Genomic DNA, 17,560 nt, shown 5'->3' on the forward strand with positions numbered 1-17,560 from the left:
TACAGTTTGCTTTGGGCTAGTTAGATCTTATCAGTGAAAAGACAGAAATTTCTTTCTTTAGCATGGTGCTGTGGTGAAAGTTGACCTGGTATCTATGAAAGCATATTGCATGCTGCTTTTCAGCTAGAACTATAGAGTTTAAGTTAGCGATACTCGTAAAAAGCCTGATGTTAAGGTGTGCGGACCACTGACTTCGAGAGCACACACATGTATACTATTAAGGTCTCAGGAACGGGGCAATTGCAGGACATTTGTCATTCATCTCAGATGCCGTGTTAGAATGTTATTAATAGGAACTTGTCTTGCTTTCTTTCTGACTTTCATAGAGGCAAGAAACAAGACCCCTGGGGGGAAAACACTCTACCCTATCCTAGTGCCTTGAAATACTTGAACTCTGAAGTCAGTAAAGCATGACTCTATCTCTGAATATTGGAGCTTTAGCCATAGTGTTATCCTTGGCTTCAGCAACTTTCAGAAAACTGGGGACAAACCAATATCTTTAAACATCAGACGACTGCAAACTGATGAGTAAAGAGTAAAACCATCTTGCCTTCAGCTCAGTTATGACAGTCTTCTTGAACTATATTTCCCTCCAACAGATCAGCCTTCTAGATATTGGAGTATGTTCAGGATTGGCTGAAGGGGTGCTATGACCTGCTGTAAAAAGCAAGTCTTTTACAAAAAAGGCTAACATCTCTTAGAGGTTAGGAAAGTGACATTTTTAAAGGTGGCGTGTGGCGTGAATGTGCCCCTGCCTAGCCAGCAGCCCTCAGCTGAGGTTGCATTATCCCGGCCAGTCCTGAACAGATCACCGCCTGTCCTCTGTAGTGGTAAATCTGTACCTTTTTCTGTTCCCCTTAAACCTCAACACAGGGATTCTTTGGACTGGTCTCTCTTATGCATTCCTCCAGCTGCCCAGCAGCAGCTCTGTCCTGGCTTCATTCATTCTTACTCCTCTCTCTTTCTCTGGCTATCTTTTGTAGATCCGGCGTTGATGAAGCCCCTGACAGATCTCAGCACTTACTGTAAATTCATTCTATTTTAATACCCAATATTCTCCTGAGGCATTTGCTTTCAAAGCAATTAGACATCTGTCTGCACCTTTGGTGATTTCAAGCTTTCATATCAGTATCCTAAGGTGGAAATAGCATTCCAGTTGAAAAATCATAGCTTGGTCTTAAGGTTGGAGTTTTTCAGTGAGTAAATCTTCTTTAAGCTGATGAATGCAGCTGCTGCCTTGACAATTTGTGAGTTTATTTCCTTCTGGATATCCCCACTGGCTTGCATGTTACTGCCAAAGAATGTGAATGGAGGCATTTTTGTATTCCTTTTGCCTTCTCAAGCAGTGTTTGAACTGGGAGTTACAAGGGCTCTCATTAGGTTCACTTTTTGTAACTGTTCATTAACCCTCTCTGTTTTACAGTGCTGAACAGTCCTTTGATCTTTGCATGTGGGTGGATTTCCAATTTACAATGGCTATATTGTCAGTTTAGTGAATTATGGTTAACCTACAGCAGTTTTACATATGCATTTTTCTGATAGTGATATCACTGGCAATGCCTGGTGGAAGGGAAAAAACACTTCTTTGTTTGACATGGCGTCTCTATTCAACGACTTGTCCGAGTCCCCAGCTTCCCAAGAGTAGGCAAGTTGCTTGTGGGTTTTCTCTCAGTACTTATGTAGCAGCTCACGTGCAGGCAGAGATCCATGCATCTTCGAACCAGGTTCCAAGTCCAGTCCTCCACATGCACAGATCACTTTATTCCATCATGGCATCAAAACGTGTGTTTCTTGAGTTACATCAATGCTTATAAAGGCTTTTCCAATTTTCAGAGTATGTTTCTTAATAGCACTGTAAGAACTCAGTATTTGCCAAAAAAGTCCAGTACCCATCAACAGCATTCTGACTACAATCAGTGCCGTTATGTTGTGCAGCACTGGAGCCTCCCTGCACTCTGCACAGTGGAACTCTCTATGGGAGCTGGATCAGGTGCTGGGCTGTAATCGTGCTTTTGCCCCTGCAGCACAGGCCACACTCTGCCACAAGCAATATGCTCTTTCTGGGCAGCTGTTGGCTGCCTGGAAGTTTCTCTGTTTGCCAGAAGGCCACAGCACCTTTCCTTAGTCAAATTCCTCATAACCTGTATCCAAGTCTGAGGATCCTGTATCAAGAGGGGCACAGAGTGAATCTAGCCCTGAATATTTTTCTGTGAATATGCTTACTTGCTTCATAAATATTAGGGAACAGAGGGACTGTAGCAATGCATTTAGCTGTCCAGAGTAGGAGAGAAGGTATTTATGGGAATCTGCTGTTCGGTTGGAGTGTGATTTTTATGCCTCTTTTAATGATGTCCTCTTTTCATAGTGCAGCATAAGTAACAATTCCCCCTTTGTATGTATTTTGTATCTATTCCTATTTCCTATTGAAATTCCTAGGAAAGAGACTATCCAAGTACAGAGTTGAAAATTTCGCCTTAAAATAAGCCAGATGTCCAACCTTCCTTTAGCTGCCAAGCCCAAAAGAGTTCAAGAAAGATGTTAAAATCTGTCTTCCTGGCTGTGAAAAACTAATTGCATAGCATAGGTGATGATCCCAGTCTCCCAGGAGAAGGAATAAAACTGCTTCGGGCAAAAACTCTGCTGTTATTTGTCTAAGGATTGGAGTTGGCAGTGTCTGTGGAAAAAGTTTCATTGCTTGCCCTCCTTGCTGGTTAACAAATGCAGAGACAGGAACACAAAGGTAGGTGAGTGTTTGTACGTTGGTATCTGAAAACCTTACTCACCTTATGAGAAAAATGCTTTTTTCTTTCTTTTTTTCCTTCTTTCTTTCCCCCTCCCCACCTCTGTTAAGAGCACTCATAAGCACAGGGAGTGCCTAAAAGCCAGAGTCAGAGGTCTGAGACTCACTATATTACAATCATGTGAAGGGAACCCATGCCCTAGACAGGTTATTTTATGCCTTTGTGGTAGCAGCTATTCTATTTGTAAAATGGATGTACAATTCGTTCCCTTTGCAAAGAGTTTTGTGAGGATTAAGATTAGTAAAGCACTCTGAAGACTAAAAGTGCCATTGAAATCCTGAGGATTAGAGGTTGCATGTGACTAGTGAAGTGGAAGGGCCTAATAGTTGCATTTATCGGGATAAAAATTGTCAACTTTAAATCCAAATGTAATAGCTATGCCTGACTGGCTTCCAGACTGGTTGAAGTCACTGAGGGCACACAGTGCTGGGGAGGAGAGGGTCACCCAAGAGTAATGAAATGTCTAGATCTCACTGCAGAAGCTCAAGTTATAAATGGGTCTTAAATCAGGGAATTTAACAGTTGGTTTTTGGAATAGCTTACTATAGGGCGTGTAAGGGAAGGGCTCATTCAGCATAGTCCTAAATACCATAACCATTATTAAGGTATTAATAGACAGTGACCGAATTCTGATGTAAATTCAGCATCTGAAAATCTAAGTGAAAAAAAAAAATCTGTCGTAAATGAGTGTGCTGACCCTAAATTGAAATAAGAAAGATGTAAAGGAAGAAACCCTTTTTTAATTATTATTTTATTATTTTCCAAAATACATGTTAACTTTTAATATAGCACAACTGCTGCCTTCAGAACACAATAATCAGGTCCTGGAGGGGGTTGCATAGCTGGAGACACAGGGGTTAAGCTGCACATGAGGATGACTTAATGGCAAAGTCCAGAACAGATCTGAGCCAGAGGTTGTTTCGAATGGAGAAATTCAGTCCTAGAGAAAGGCACTGGGAGAAAGAATAGGAATAAAGAGCAGGTGGGATATATGGGGGAAATTAAGTAAAAAGCAAACACAAATTCAGTGAGTACACCAAATACTAGAAACCTGTTTAATGAACAGTCATTAATAAAAATTATTTAGTCACTCATGACTAAAGAAGAAAATCAGATAAAGCATCTATGTTATTTCTGAAAACAGGCTTCACTGATTCTACAACTCCTCCTGCCCAGAACTAAATTGTTCACATCATGTAAATGTATTTCTGCACTGGGTGTTGGACAGGACGACATCAGCTCTATTTTACATGGCCCTATTAATCTGAGGCTGTTTTTTCTTAGGCCTTTCACTGATCCACACAGGAAGGAAAAGCCCTCTGTGCTCCACCCAGAACAAAGCTACACTTCTTGTATCAGTCTTTGAGAAGCAGCAGGGGTTTCTTGTGATACTTCTAGAGCAAAATGACCACAGCTTTGTGGTACTGTCCCCCACAGATGGGAAAGGTGGAGGCCTACACGCATCCGTGTGTTCTTTTGCCCCTGGGTCCTAGTCTTAGAAGCATCCACACTGCATACACATCCTCCGTACCCAGACATCAGTCCAGCCTCAGTGGTGCCCATCTTTTGAGCCTCTCCAGTGTTTGACATGTTGGTTTTAAGAATTACCGCTCTGAGGTGATAGTGTTTTTCAGGGAGAGAGCTCCAGTGCCCTAACTTTGTTCAGAAACAGCAAAGGACAAGAACATGATCTTTTTTTTACATCACCCTAATTATACCTCCTGAGTTTTCCCTCACCTCCTCCTCTCCCCCACCAGTTGCTTGTGTGTGGCTTTAGCAGAAATAGGAATCTTACCAAAGTCCTGCAACCCATTGTTTCTTTATTTTAAATACAAGGTTATTTTATTAACTCCAGCTGGTGCACCTCACTGTGCTCACTGTGTTTGCTTTATTAAAGTTGAACAGCGTGCAAGTAGGACATTGTAAATCACAAGTGACTGGGCCAGAGGAAGAGGGAGGGAGAGCTAGGGACTCCAACTGTATGACAACAAAGACAGCATATAAACAGGCTGGGCCTCCTGGCTAATAGGAGCCAAAACTCGTGGAGTACAATTTGCAATTGCTCCCAAGAGGACAGACAAGTGCCAGACAGTTAGCAGGGATAAATGAGAATGAATACTTGAATACCTGATGTGTTCTCTTGTATGCTGGAACAGAGCTTCTCTAGAGGTCTGGGCATGCAGTAGGAGCTGCCTGCCTCTGCTGTAATCCTTGGGTTTATCTTCTGTCAGTGCCTGGCAGTGGTCATCTTGTCTGTGGAGGAAGCCTTGTTAGACCATCCAAGTCTGGGAGAGGGCTTGTAAACCAGCACCACAGGGTCCCTCATGGAGAGGGAGGTGGAAGCTGCTCCTCCTTAATTAAGCAATATGTGTTTTCCAGCTTTGCCTCTTTGTGGCTAGTGGAGGGAATTGCATCTTTGTCTGCTTGAACCTCATGGGCATCCACAGGGACAGTCAGTGGAGATGGACTCAGAGCAAGTCCAGACAGAAACACAACAGCTTCCTTCCCTGTGCCAGGGCAGTTCCTCTGCTTACAGTACCCCCTGGAGCTGCGAACGCATCATGGACAAATGCAACAGCTGTATGAAGGGTCCCTGGCTAACACGGTGACCCTGTTGTTGAGTCCCCAACGCTATAGTAAGCTGCCAGTCTGCTGCACACTTCAGCTCTGGCAGTCATTTTTCTGGTGTTTGTGTGTATGTGATTTGGAAGCTGCTCTGCTTGGACCATGTCTCAGTGCCTTGTCTCCTCCAGTGCTCCTCAACCTGCGGGAAAGGCCTCCAGTCGCGTGTGGTCCAGTGTATGCACAAAGTCACCGGGCGCCATGGCAATGAGTGTCCTGTCCTGTCCAAGCCAGCAGCCTATAGGCAGTGCCACCAGGAGGTCTGCAACGAGAAGATAAATGTCAACACAATTACCTCGCCCAGACTTGGTGAGTGAGGGGTGTTGGGGGGAAGATGCCACCTTGCAAAGGACCAGAGGTCCCAGGTGTCCAGGATCCACCCAGGGTACCCCCAGGGTCCCAGTGTACCAATGTGATAAAAGTGGAGCTTCAGAGGATTGCCCAGGGCCAGAAATTAGGAAAGGGCCCCCCAGTCAAAATCTAGACTAAAAGTCTAGTGTGGATAGGTGCTCTCTATCCATCGATCTCTGCCTCAGACTTTGCCCAAGGTGGAACATTCAGCAGTGGACAGACCTGAGAAACCAACAGGAGCACACAAATGGTGGGTGATTGATTGACTGATCACAGAAGTGAGGGAGCTGTCAGGCATATCTTTCTCCATCACAAACACCTTCATACCTTGCTTTTGCTGTGGTGAGTGTAAAGTATGATAATTTATTCATCCGTGCCCCAAGAAAAGTACATGACCTTGACAAGTAAAGCATTGCTTGTTTTTTTTCTTTTCATTTGTTGCCACAAGAATGTGGTTTGGTGAGATAATTTGCCCAGGAAGGCAAGAGAACATCCAGCCTCTTTTTGTGAACCTTTTGATTTTCTGTCACTGTCCTCCTCACCCTCCCCACATGCCCTGTGTACCTGGCTGAGATGAGAATATGGGGATAAGCCGTCTGTTTTCTGAAACACCTTAACACTGTATTTAAGAAATGTCTCTAGTTAAGAATGCCTCTGTTAAGACAAAATCGTGGGAACCCATGATTTCCCACATCATATTTGCTTGCGTTATAAGAGGATAAAAATACATTTTTCCAAACTTCAGCCCTGTGTGTTCAGCCACAGCTCCAAAACCCAAGCTGGTTTCTTTACGTTTCACACATCATCACCAGTAAGATGAAGCTAAACTAAGCCATCAGCTACACTGACACAGCCTCATCGGTGCCTCCCATAACTTTTCAGTACAAGAGGCTGGGTTGTAAACAATGCTGCTAAGATCTTACCAGAAAGAGCAGCCTCCACCCTCTCAGCAGAGCTAGTCTTGTAGCCTAAGAAGCCTCCAAAACACATGTAAAGGCAGAGCTGCTAAGTAATAGAGAACCATTGTCTAATAGCACTGTCCCGTATTAAATAACACTTAAACTAGGGCTGGACTTGAAGCTTCTGAACTGAAATTTGTTTCCCAAAAGTTTAACAGATGTTTAAAAGAATAAGGGAAATTTTAGTCTTGCAAATGCAGTCATGCTGAGGAGCTTTAACCTCTTTTGTTTAAGAACATATGAGAGTACTTCCCAGATATTTTAGCACTAAGAGCATAGTGAAAGGAAAACATTTCATTTAAGAAGTAAGCCCTTGATACACTGATGAGACAAGAAATCCATCCTAATTCACATTTTAGGACAAAGCAATAAAAAGCTCACTTGTTTAGAAGAAGACTGAGGAGGCTCAGGTCCCTGCTGAAAGTAATCTGCAAGTAATTTGGGATGCTTTTGTTTCTAAACCAGGCTTGGAATCACCAGAGGCAGAAACAATGATGTTTGATATTAGCAGAAAGATATATCATTGAGTGTTTTGCTCTTCCTGCTTATAAACAATTCTCATTGGGTTATCTTTAAACAAAATTTTCCGCTTTCTGCAATGGAAACCTCACAAAAAAAAATTATACAGAAAAAAATTCCAGTAGTCTACAAAACCCATACTGCCTTGTCCCCACGCCGGAATGTTTTTCATTCCGGGTAACATTTTCAGAAGTATCTAAGTGTGGAGATCACCTCACCTGACTTTTACATCTGTGTCCAGCGTCCTTCAGAGGGGGCTCATTCTGTCCCTCAGGCACCTGACCTGTGTTGCTTCCTCAGCCTGCTTCCTGTCATACTTCACAACCTATGAGGGACTTTGGACCTCTGGAATATTGGAGTCCTAGCCTTGTTTGTAGCTCAGTGTCTCACTGTTATAGAAAGTCTCCCATCTCAGATTCCTAAGGCCTGTCTCAGATTTTCTTGCAAGATGTGTGATTTATTCAGTTACATCACATTTTCTGTGCCTGGTTGGAACCATAGCTAGTGGGGAGCGCTGCAGATCCAAGCCCCCCAGAAGGCCCCTCCACTGCTGGCAGACTCAGAAACGGCTCTACCCTCCTGCTTAGGATGGTCACTCCCACTCAGATTTTTTTCTCACAATAAGGTTTTTTTTAAATTGGCTTCATGTTCCTTTTTTTTTTTATGGGACAGTGCAACTTCATTTCATCAAGTTCTGTCAGACTTTTGCTTCTTGTCCAACTGAATGAAGCTTTAGTGATAAAGATTCCTACCAGTTTTGCTGCCATTGTTTGCTGGTGCTTGGCACTGAGACTCACAGCTGAATGTGGGATAAGAGCCTTTCCTTGTTTCATCCAGCAGAGACAAGGAACAAGGGACTCAAGATGCTGTTCGCTCAACACCTTTTGACGTTCTTTAATTAGACCATTTTCTCACAACTGCAGAGAACCACAATATTCATTTAGAAGATTTTCCAATTATCACAGAATTTGTAAGAATACAACATGCAGTTTATAAACCACATACCATAAAGAGCACTCACTGTATCTGTGCATTTTTATCAAGTGCACAATTTCGTTACCACTGCCTTTTTGTAAAAGCACATGTGGTCCTTTAATGACATTGCCAACAGATTCAGCAACAGTGTCTTCGTGCAGCTTTCCCCCCTGCACAAACCTTTTGTCAGTCTGAGAGAGTTTCTGCTCTCCATTCCCCCCTCCCAATAGCTAACTGTCTTACTGGTTTTGTTGCACTAAGAAGTATTTTTACTTCCTATTATTTTACCTTTACATCCATCAAAGTGGATTTGATTTTGCTCTCTGTAAAAATGTTTTCCACTGAGAGGATGATGGCCGCTCCTGAAAGCATGCCTTAGCAAAGCACTCTCCCTGGGAGCACACAGCTTCCCATTGACGGCTGTGCAGTCTTCGTAAGCTTAAACCTAGGCCAAGGCTTTAGATGTTTTATTCATCCAGGCCGATTTGTCACTGAGATAAAATAGGTACAACGTGAGGAGGCTTGCACTCCCCAGTCATGTCCAGCTACACCCTTGCAGTGAACACTTCCAAGAGCCCGGTGTTTTAGTAGGAAGACCATCCATCATCTGATCTCCAGTACTGACAGGAAGATTAGCCCTTTCTTCCCTCATGTGCAGTGATTTTGATCACACCTGCAATGCTGTTCTCCAGCTAATCTTCTAGTTTCTCCTTTCTTTTCTTGTCCAAAGCTGCTCTCACGTACAAGTGCACAGGCGACCAGTGGACAGTGTACTGCAGGGTGATCCGGGAGAAGAATCTGTGCCAAGACATGCGGTGGTATCAGCGCTGTTGCCAGACTTGCAGAGACTTTTATGCAAACAAGATGCAGCAGAAGAGTTAATGAACCTGTGCTACTTCTTAGAGTGTTACAGCTATTTGTATGTAAATCACGGACTAATAGGTCTGAGTACTGGAACTTCATGAGTTGCTACAATGTGGTGGATTCCAAAGCATACCTAATAAGACTTGAAACTAATTCTACAGACTGGATACCAAAGTAATCCACTCATCCACCTTAAAGAAAAACAAACAAACAGAAAAAGTCATCTCAAGGAGCCAATCATTTTATCGTATTTTGACATTCTTACATTTTTCATTAATGCTTTTTACTTTAATATATTAAATCACCAGCCACTGGATGGCTTGCTACCATTAAAGAAAAGGACAAGAGTTGCAAAGTGATCACATTGACTAAGGTTATAAGTACCTCCATGGAGGAAGGCCTCTGGCAAAATAATTCAGCAAAGGTAGAGACATTACTTAATCTTTTAATCTTAGCTTTCATCTGATGTTTTCAATTCCCAACAGTCATCCCACTGTGGAGTGGGCTTGGAGGGACACACATAAATGAAAGGCTTAATTTAAAGAGAGGATTTGCCGTAAAGGCTTGTGAAAACTGATAGCAGAGGATGGACATCTCTGAAATTCCTGCAGAAAACTCAGTACAATTATAGCCAGCATTCAGTCATAGGGACTGCTCTTCTTTCTAATTTTAAAAAACAATCCCCTCTCTCTTTTCCTCAGAATAATATAGTTTCTTTTATGAAACTATATTTTATTAAACTAATTTTTCGCTGAGCTTAATGAAGCCTATTAACAGCCATAGATAGTTATTTTTAATCAAGAACCATTTACATGAGATGGGAGAAGCCAGAAATCATTTCATCCAGTAGAGCTCACTGAGGGATTGTTTGGCCTTATCTCTACCCATTTTTTAGAAGTCAATCAGATAATGAGACTGAATGTTTTTTTTCTAAGAGGACCGTGAAACTGGATAGGGTTGGTACAGAAACTGGATTTGGAACAACCTTTGTGTGAAGGACGGAGAGCAGAACAGGTGTTTCCTATCTGGGCTTGTCTCTACATCTGAGGTTACGATGTAGCCTTTAAAGTCAAAAGTAGTCAGGGATACAAGACATCCAAAGTGTAATCTTGAGCTTGTTGAAGCCCTAAGGCTAGGACTCCCATTGCCTTCAGTAAGCGTCAGGATTTTACTCACTGTATTTTAATGCTTCCTGTATTATTTTTGTGGTGCTATCAGGTTTGGTGCTATCAGATTGGTGCTACGGGAGCACTTAGCAGGTGCTGCATATATGATACTCTCTTCCATGTCTCTGCACTTTAAACCAAACTCCTCTCTGAGATGTGAGACTTGAAACAGGAGTTCTACCCAGGGCAGAGTTTGTCCCCTCCGTTAGTTATAGACCGATGTCTCCCTGCCATATCTTGCTCCAACATGTATCGTTTCCCTTGCCAGGGTCCAAAGGCAGTTGTGCAGTGGTTAAGTTACAGCCCACTCTTCATGACATGAACACAGCCATTTAGATGAATTGCAGCTTTGTACTCGCTCTAGAACTGCGTGTCACTGTTTTATTCTTTAGAGATGAGTGCAGAACTAAGCCCAGCTACTACCCCGAGTCCCTGGGCCAGTCTGGATTGCAGCTCACACCTGTCCTCAAGTTGTCTTTGTTGCTGTTGTCTCATTATTTCAATGCAAGGAGGAATAAAGACTCTTAGTAATCTTTAAAGCAACTTTTTCTTCCTTATTGCAACCCCTTCAATATCCAGGACCTCACTGGAATAACTCATTAGCATTTTATTAAGGGCTAAGTTTGTTAAGCACAGGGAGCTGATGTTCATCAACAGACCTGGGCTTTACATTCTCATCTGTGCTTATTAGTGCAAATGAGCGTGTGTGCACACAAGGGCTGGCCTGTATGCACAAAAGCACATTTGCACACAAGTTTTTTTCTCAAGTGCCTGCCTCAAACAGATCTGCTTTCCCCAGATGATTTTCTCTATCAGGGAAATGATTCCAACTTGTTTTTCATTATACTGGATGTTCTTTAGGCATCCTATAGTCAGAATCAGACATCCTTCTGTTATTCCCACCCTCTAGCCCTAAGGCAGAGGTTTTGTAACTACTTAGCAAGTCATCAATGGAAAATGTTACTGGCAGGGGTGACAGAAGATTTAGGCAATACCACGGTGATGTTCACTTAGGCAAATTAATAGGTAGATGAACTGCTAATGAGAAAGTTCCAAGAGATCAGACAGAGCCCAGAGGACCTGATTTATATTAGCAATTCCAGCGGGAGTTTTCTCCCTTGTCTGCAGTAACAGCCCTGCCTGTACAGCCGGGCAGTGACTGCCTTTTCTGCCTCCCTGCCACCACAGCCACCTCACAGCAGCTGAGCTGAGATGGGGCCCCTTACATCCTTCACTTGGCTTGGAGTTTGCCGTTTTTCTTTTAACGGGCAACATTTGCCCATGAAGTGACCTGGCCCAATAAACACCCCCTTGCTGATCATTTTTGGCACTCATGTTGGGCTGCTGAACGATTTGTCATGGGGCTTCTCTGTTATCTTGGAAGAACAGCGTATGCATTTATTATTAATGGGAATCAAAGGTGCTTTTAAATAGCAGGGGTCATTTTTCCATCCGGTGCTGATTTGTCACCCTCTCTAGGCAAAAGGTGGGGTCCTAGAAAGGTACATGGCAGAGGAAGGATTTTAATTCTTATGTTTTTTCCCCTAATGATTCACTGCTGGCCACTGTCCAGAACAGGATACTAGGCTAGTTAGACCTGTGGCCTGTCCCAGTTATGCTAGGTCCTGGACTTCAAAGGACATTTGGGTCCAAGTTCTGAGTCCTTCCTAAAGGAAACATGAATTTACAAAGAATTCTTTCGAATGTCTGAGCACTGAAAAAACCACCTCACTTGCTCTCACAGCCCACAGATTAGCGTGCGTCAACCTTTTTTTTTTTATAATCAGAAGCCAACATTAATTAAAAACTGATGGCACAACACAGCTTCATTTTATTGCATTCTCTTACTTCATATGGTGACAACCTTCCCATTTTATAATAGCCAGAAAAATAATAATAAAAAAGTTTAATTCTGTTCAATACTCCTGCACTTCTGTTTTGTATCATTTTATAGGAGCTTTACTATGAATTTACAGCTATGCTCTGCCCTCAGTTACTACATACTGGTAAAAAGAAAGCTGTTTGTTTCAGTGTATCTATGACAATACTTTTTTTAGTTGTTCATAAGAGATCGACGCTCTTTTGATTACAGTGGTGGTATTTCCATATTGTAAACAATACTCTGTACTGTTACTAAAGTACTGTACATTTCTAGTTGCACAATTGTGTTATTGAGTGTAGATTCTCACTATCTCATGTATGGTGCTATTTTTTGTTGGTGGAAAAGAATCTTAGCAGTCGATTATTGCTTGATATTTTATTATAATACAGGGATATATTCTCCATGGCAATAATATCATTTAAGTTTTTCATTACAGAGTGAAATGTATATATTTTTCCATTAGCTAATTTGCATATGTACTGTATCCATGGTAATTTTCTTTTTGGTGCTGGTTATAAATAGAGAAGATAAAAACAGTCAAACTGAATGGAACCAGTTATAAATGAAAACAAAAAAAAAAAAAAAGAAGAGAGGATCATTCCATTTTGAAAAAATTGAGTATGTTGAATAATAAATTTATTTTTTCCCTAACAACTTTAATAAGGGTTCTGAACTTGAAAGAAGTACAAAGCAAACCAAACAGCTAGCATGAAAATCAAGAGAAAGAAGTGAAGCTGTAAGTAGTACATTATGCATCGTGTCTAATACTGGACTGAGACTGCGATTCGGTTTAGTCTAAGCCAACTTTTTAATAGCTGTGGTAGGTGTAAAAGGTCATTTGTCAGTAAAATTCTGGCATCTCAGAGTTCTCAGTGTGCTAACAAATCAAGAAACAATGGGTCTTGACTCAGTCAGGTTGCAAAATAAAGCACAGGGAATGTTAATACCTGATTAATGCCTTGCAAGGTCTGTGGTCAGTGACACAACAGTAGAAAACGCCTGTCTGGAAAAAGAGAGCCGGGCTCCGTTTGGGGTATTGCTGTGTATGCCTGAGCAGGCTGCAGGGAAGCTACAGCTTATGCATGGGGGAGGGACATTTTGCAAGTGCTTTTGAGAAAGGTTGCTTTCAATGTATGTTGGAGTGGAGATGAAGTGGCAGCTTGCTGTATGTTTAATGGTAGCTGCTCCACAGACGCAACCTGATAATGAAACTGCTGAGCATATGGAAATTTATATTGGAGCAAAACTATCCCATCCATTGGAAAGGTATCTACATAACCTAGCTGCACACTTCCCTGGTGTGAAATAAACAGAATTACTTCAGTGCCAAGTGTTTTGGATGTCTTTGTTGTAGGCACTAGCCAGAACCTCTGTACTATTTAACTCCCTCCTCAGCATGGTGAAGATGTTTTTTGCAGACAGCTGCACACAGATGTGCCAGTAGGATCCTCTCCCATCCTGTCTTACAAAGATGCTATCATCCATATCCCATTCCAGCTCAACTCTTGTTAAAAGGACATGTCTTGGATATGGCAGCAGCACCTTTCTAAAGCAGCCTTAAAAACAAACCCAAGTACTGTTGATGTGTCCCAAAATGATTTCCAGAAATGGAGTTTATACTGATATTAAAAATAGAGCTCACTGACTGATCTCACGCTGGTTTCTTGGTAATGGCACAACACTGACAGGCTTCCTAGTTTTCAGAGGTAGCCTTAGGAGATACCAGCCCAGCTGCCATCATACATATGACTGTTAACAGCAGCAAAACTGTAGAAACTCCATCCAAGTGTTGCTGTATATTAACACATCATTGTGTTTGTGTGTTGCCTGGAGTCAACATATGATTGCAATTGTTGACCTGTTTAAACAATAAAACATAGCTATAAGCCTTTGGAAGCCAAAAGGCTTTACATTAAGCTGGGATATGGCAATGGGTGGGAGGGGTGTAAGGAATGCTGTCATACATTTGGCTTGAGATTTTCTTGGTACATGCCAATATCTCTTCTATAAATCCAGTAGGCTTATATACTTAGTTTGCCTATTTTGCATGTAGCAGTTTGCTGTTTTTCTCTTATTCCTAATCCCCATCTTCTAACCAAGAAACCAGATGGTTTGAAGCCATTGTCCTTCCCTGTGATCTCAGTTGTCTTTTTATTTAAGATGCCTCTGCCAAGATCATTTAAAGGCAGGTGGGGTCAGATGGCTCTGGCACTCTGGCATTAAAGTACCAGAAGAAAAGTATAATCTCTCCTCAGCTGCTTGGAGCTCAGCTCTGCCTCCACCAACTCCACCTGCTTCCTTCACTCTCTTGTAAATCCTAGTGTACACGGCAGCCTTAGCTGTCTCTTGGTCCCTTGCAGCAAGCTGGTGGGACCCTGCTTTCTCTGGAAGGAAATTTCTTTCCCAGAAGCTCAATATGGATCACCTTACCCTGACATCATCCCCGTGCATCACCAAGTGGACTACTGCTGGAGGACCTTGCTCTGTTCATAGAGTGAAAACTGCATGTTCCTTTGTGCTTTCCCCAGCAGTACATGGTCCATTGGGAAAGGTGTTTTCTTCTTCTTGAAGAGTGTCAGCACAAACACCAATGTGCTGTGGAGTTCCAGGCAGAGAAGAACCGTGCCAGATGCACTCACATTCAATTCACTCACACTTCCAACGGTGTGAAAAAAGAAGCCCTGGTAACCTACTTGCTGGCAAGTTACTTGCCTCACTTGTCCTGCTGCAGTATGAACATAGCACACCCAGAAACAGGCAGGCTGTGGGACCTGCTCCTGAACAGCATTTCTTCTTTGAGTACTTGGGCCTGTGCTGAACATGTTTGATAATACTTCTCCATACCACTTGCACTTCAGCATCCTTCTGTTCGTCGTGATTTGGAGGCAGGTCAGGAGGAAGACAGGAGTTCCTCAAACGCTGCTAGTGCACAAAGACCAGTTATATTTTCTGTGTGTGGGGTTTTTTTTTGTCCTTTTATCATGTCTCTGGCTTCTCTTCACACTCTAGAAATGGGCTGGTCTTCCTCAAGAGGGACTTTCCAACAGCATGACTGTCTTGGACAAGCAGAACTGAGGCGTCTTCACTTTGGATGGGAAGAACTGTCTTTTTATAAAAGGAGAATGTAAACAAGAGAGTATATCAGCAGAGAGGGACTACAAACTCCCCTTAGCAGTAACTACCCAGAAGGTAATCTGAGAGTCTCCAAAGCTGACCTCCATGTGTCTTGCATTGCCTCGTCTCCTTTCATGCCACTTTCATGTGACAGACCCCACGAAGAACGCCTGGAGGCTGCACTGTACCACATTTATTATTTTGTCAGAGCTGCCGTGTCTGCCAAATGGTGGCCAGACACTCAGACAGACTTTACCAATTAGCAGAGTCCTGCAGCTGATGTCTGGAGCTTGCATATGTGTTCCCTGTGTGTTACCACAGCCGAGATGCTGGCTGGGCCCACATGGCCTGGGGTAGGTATCTGCCTCGGCTGCTGGGGAGAAGCAGCTGGGCTTTCTTGAAAGGTGTGGTTTCCCTTGGCTCCTCTTGTTTGGCTGTGAAAGGCTCCTGTTTGGGTGTTTCATCCTTTCATCCCTCTGTGGCCTGGGTGGAGCTGGAGCCTCCAGTGTGACTTGTCTGGGTCATGTCACAGGCCTTGGCATCCTCCTCGACCTCGGGGGAGAGTGACTCTGCACGCTCACCACGGGGGAGCCCACAGGACATCAGCGTGTGGGGCCACCTCCTGGCACAACTCAGTCTCCAGGTAAGCCCTTGTATCCTCAGCGTCTCCAGCCTCTCCTAAGCCTCAGGGTCTCACTGCAGTCTCGATGTAGCTCCAGAGGTGTTTGCCTTGTCCTTCCTCCTCTGTTTCCCAGGCACACTTCATGGCCTCGCCCTCCCTGCATGATCATTGTCCCTTTCCCCTTCTGCTCTGCCAGCAAATGCTCTATCCCCCACAAACTTGCTTTGCACCCACCAGAAACTTTGCCAGCTTTGCAATCTATACAAAACACCTTCCCTCATCTGCCCAAGTGCATTTAATCTGCTCTCTCGGTCCTTTGAAGAAAACTGTTTTTCTCATCGTACTCCTGTAGTAGCCTTATGACTCCCCTTGCTGTTGCTTTCTGGATGACTTTTGTTCTGAGGAGTTTTATAATGATTCAATGTTCTTTGTGCAGCAGCACTTAGAATCTACACCCAGACATGTGGATGCTGGAAGGCTATGCCCAAAGAAGAGGTCCTTCTCTCAAGAGCTTGCAGACCACAGGTGGTCCTGGGGAAAAGGCAGATTCCGAAAGCAGCTAGCTGGGATTATTGGCAGCAACAACCTGAAAAGGCATCGAGATGAGCATAGGCAGCTTCTGACTCAAGTGAGTGAGCCTGTACTGTGGTTACCACACTGGCAGGGGAGGGAAAGGGATATTCCCCACCGGTTTTGTACCCTCAGACACATTTTTTGGTATTGGAAATAGTGAAGGGTAAGATTCACATCTCTTCAGAGATGCCCCTTAGAGAAATTGGGCTGCAAGGTCCAGCCCCAAGCCTGGATACTGCTCAAAATGTGGGCTGGCAGAGAGGGAAATGCTCATTTGTTCAGCAGGAGGAGAGTGCTGGTAGCACGCCAGGCTGTATGGCTGGCTTCACTACCCCAAAAAGCATCAGCTGTTGAAAGATCACTGACAGTTTTCTGTAAGGTCACTGCATACTACAACATCATTGTGCAGCCATCCTGGAGACAGGCAGTGAAACTATTCAGACTGTCGATGAATTGGTGAAAAAGGGATATCCTCTAACAGGATCTTCAGGTTGCACCAAGATCAGTGCAACCACAGCCTGGCCAGCAAAGCCAGACAAGCCATTCTTGGGGTTTTTTTCATTTTCTTGGAAAAGATGTTATTTGAACATTTTGCAGCTTCCATTTATTTCCCCAGCTCTGTATTTTTCCCCTTGATTTTGTCTCTAATGGCAAAAAGACCCAACCAGACTGCAGCTTTGTTTGGCACCAAACTTTCCTCCTGAGATGTTCGCACAAGAAGTCTTTTATCACTTCAGCGGCTCTGAGCCAGAGCTGCTTGTGGTGGAAGTTGCCGGGACTGTAACCCCGGGCTGTCGTGGGACGAGAGTCAAGCTCAGGCTGTCAGCAAAGCGAGTTGCAGCAGTCGGAGCCCCTGCCAGGACACGTCAGTACTTCTGAGCGTGCTTCCCCCGGTGCTGCTGTCATTAAGGAAAAGGTATGAAATCCACATCTAGATTGAATTAGTCCTTAAAAAAAAATTAAGTGTTGTTTGAAATATAAATCCTGTCCAGAATCATGTTCTAATTCCTTAGGAAATCACTATAAATTGAACCTCCCCTATTCCCCACTACCTAATAACAACATGTCATATCTCAGTTTTCTCACAGAGCTGATTCACCTTCTGTGCCACT

The 17,560-nt window shown here is 43.4% G+C and overlaps 1 protein-coding gene across 1 annotated transcript in view; it reads left to right on the forward strand.

Annotated features, from left to right (window-relative positions):
• ADAMTS17 (ADAM metallopeptidase with thrombospondin type 1 motif 17) overlaps nt 1–12,048 on the forward strand; it is a 192,426-nt gene extending 180,378 nt beyond the window's left edge. Inside the window, exons 22-23 of the mRNA XM_040602291.1 lie at nt 5,555–5,732; nt 8,958–12,048. Coding sequence (XP_040458225.1) covers nt 5,555–5,732; nt 8,958–9,109 — 330 coding nt within the window. The 3' untranslated portion in view covers nt 9,110–12,048. The remainder of the gene's footprint in view (nt 1–5,554; nt 5,733–8,957) is intronic.
• The last annotated feature ends 5,512 nt before the right edge of the window (nt 12,049–17,560 follow it).

Source organism: Falco naumanni, chromosome 7, assembly GCF_017639655.2.
Source record: "Falco naumanni isolate bFalNau1 chromosome 7, bFalNau1.pat, whole genome shotgun sequence".
Classification (NCBI taxonomy): Eukaryota; Metazoa; Chordata; class Aves; order Falconiformes; family Falconidae; genus Falco; species Falco naumanni.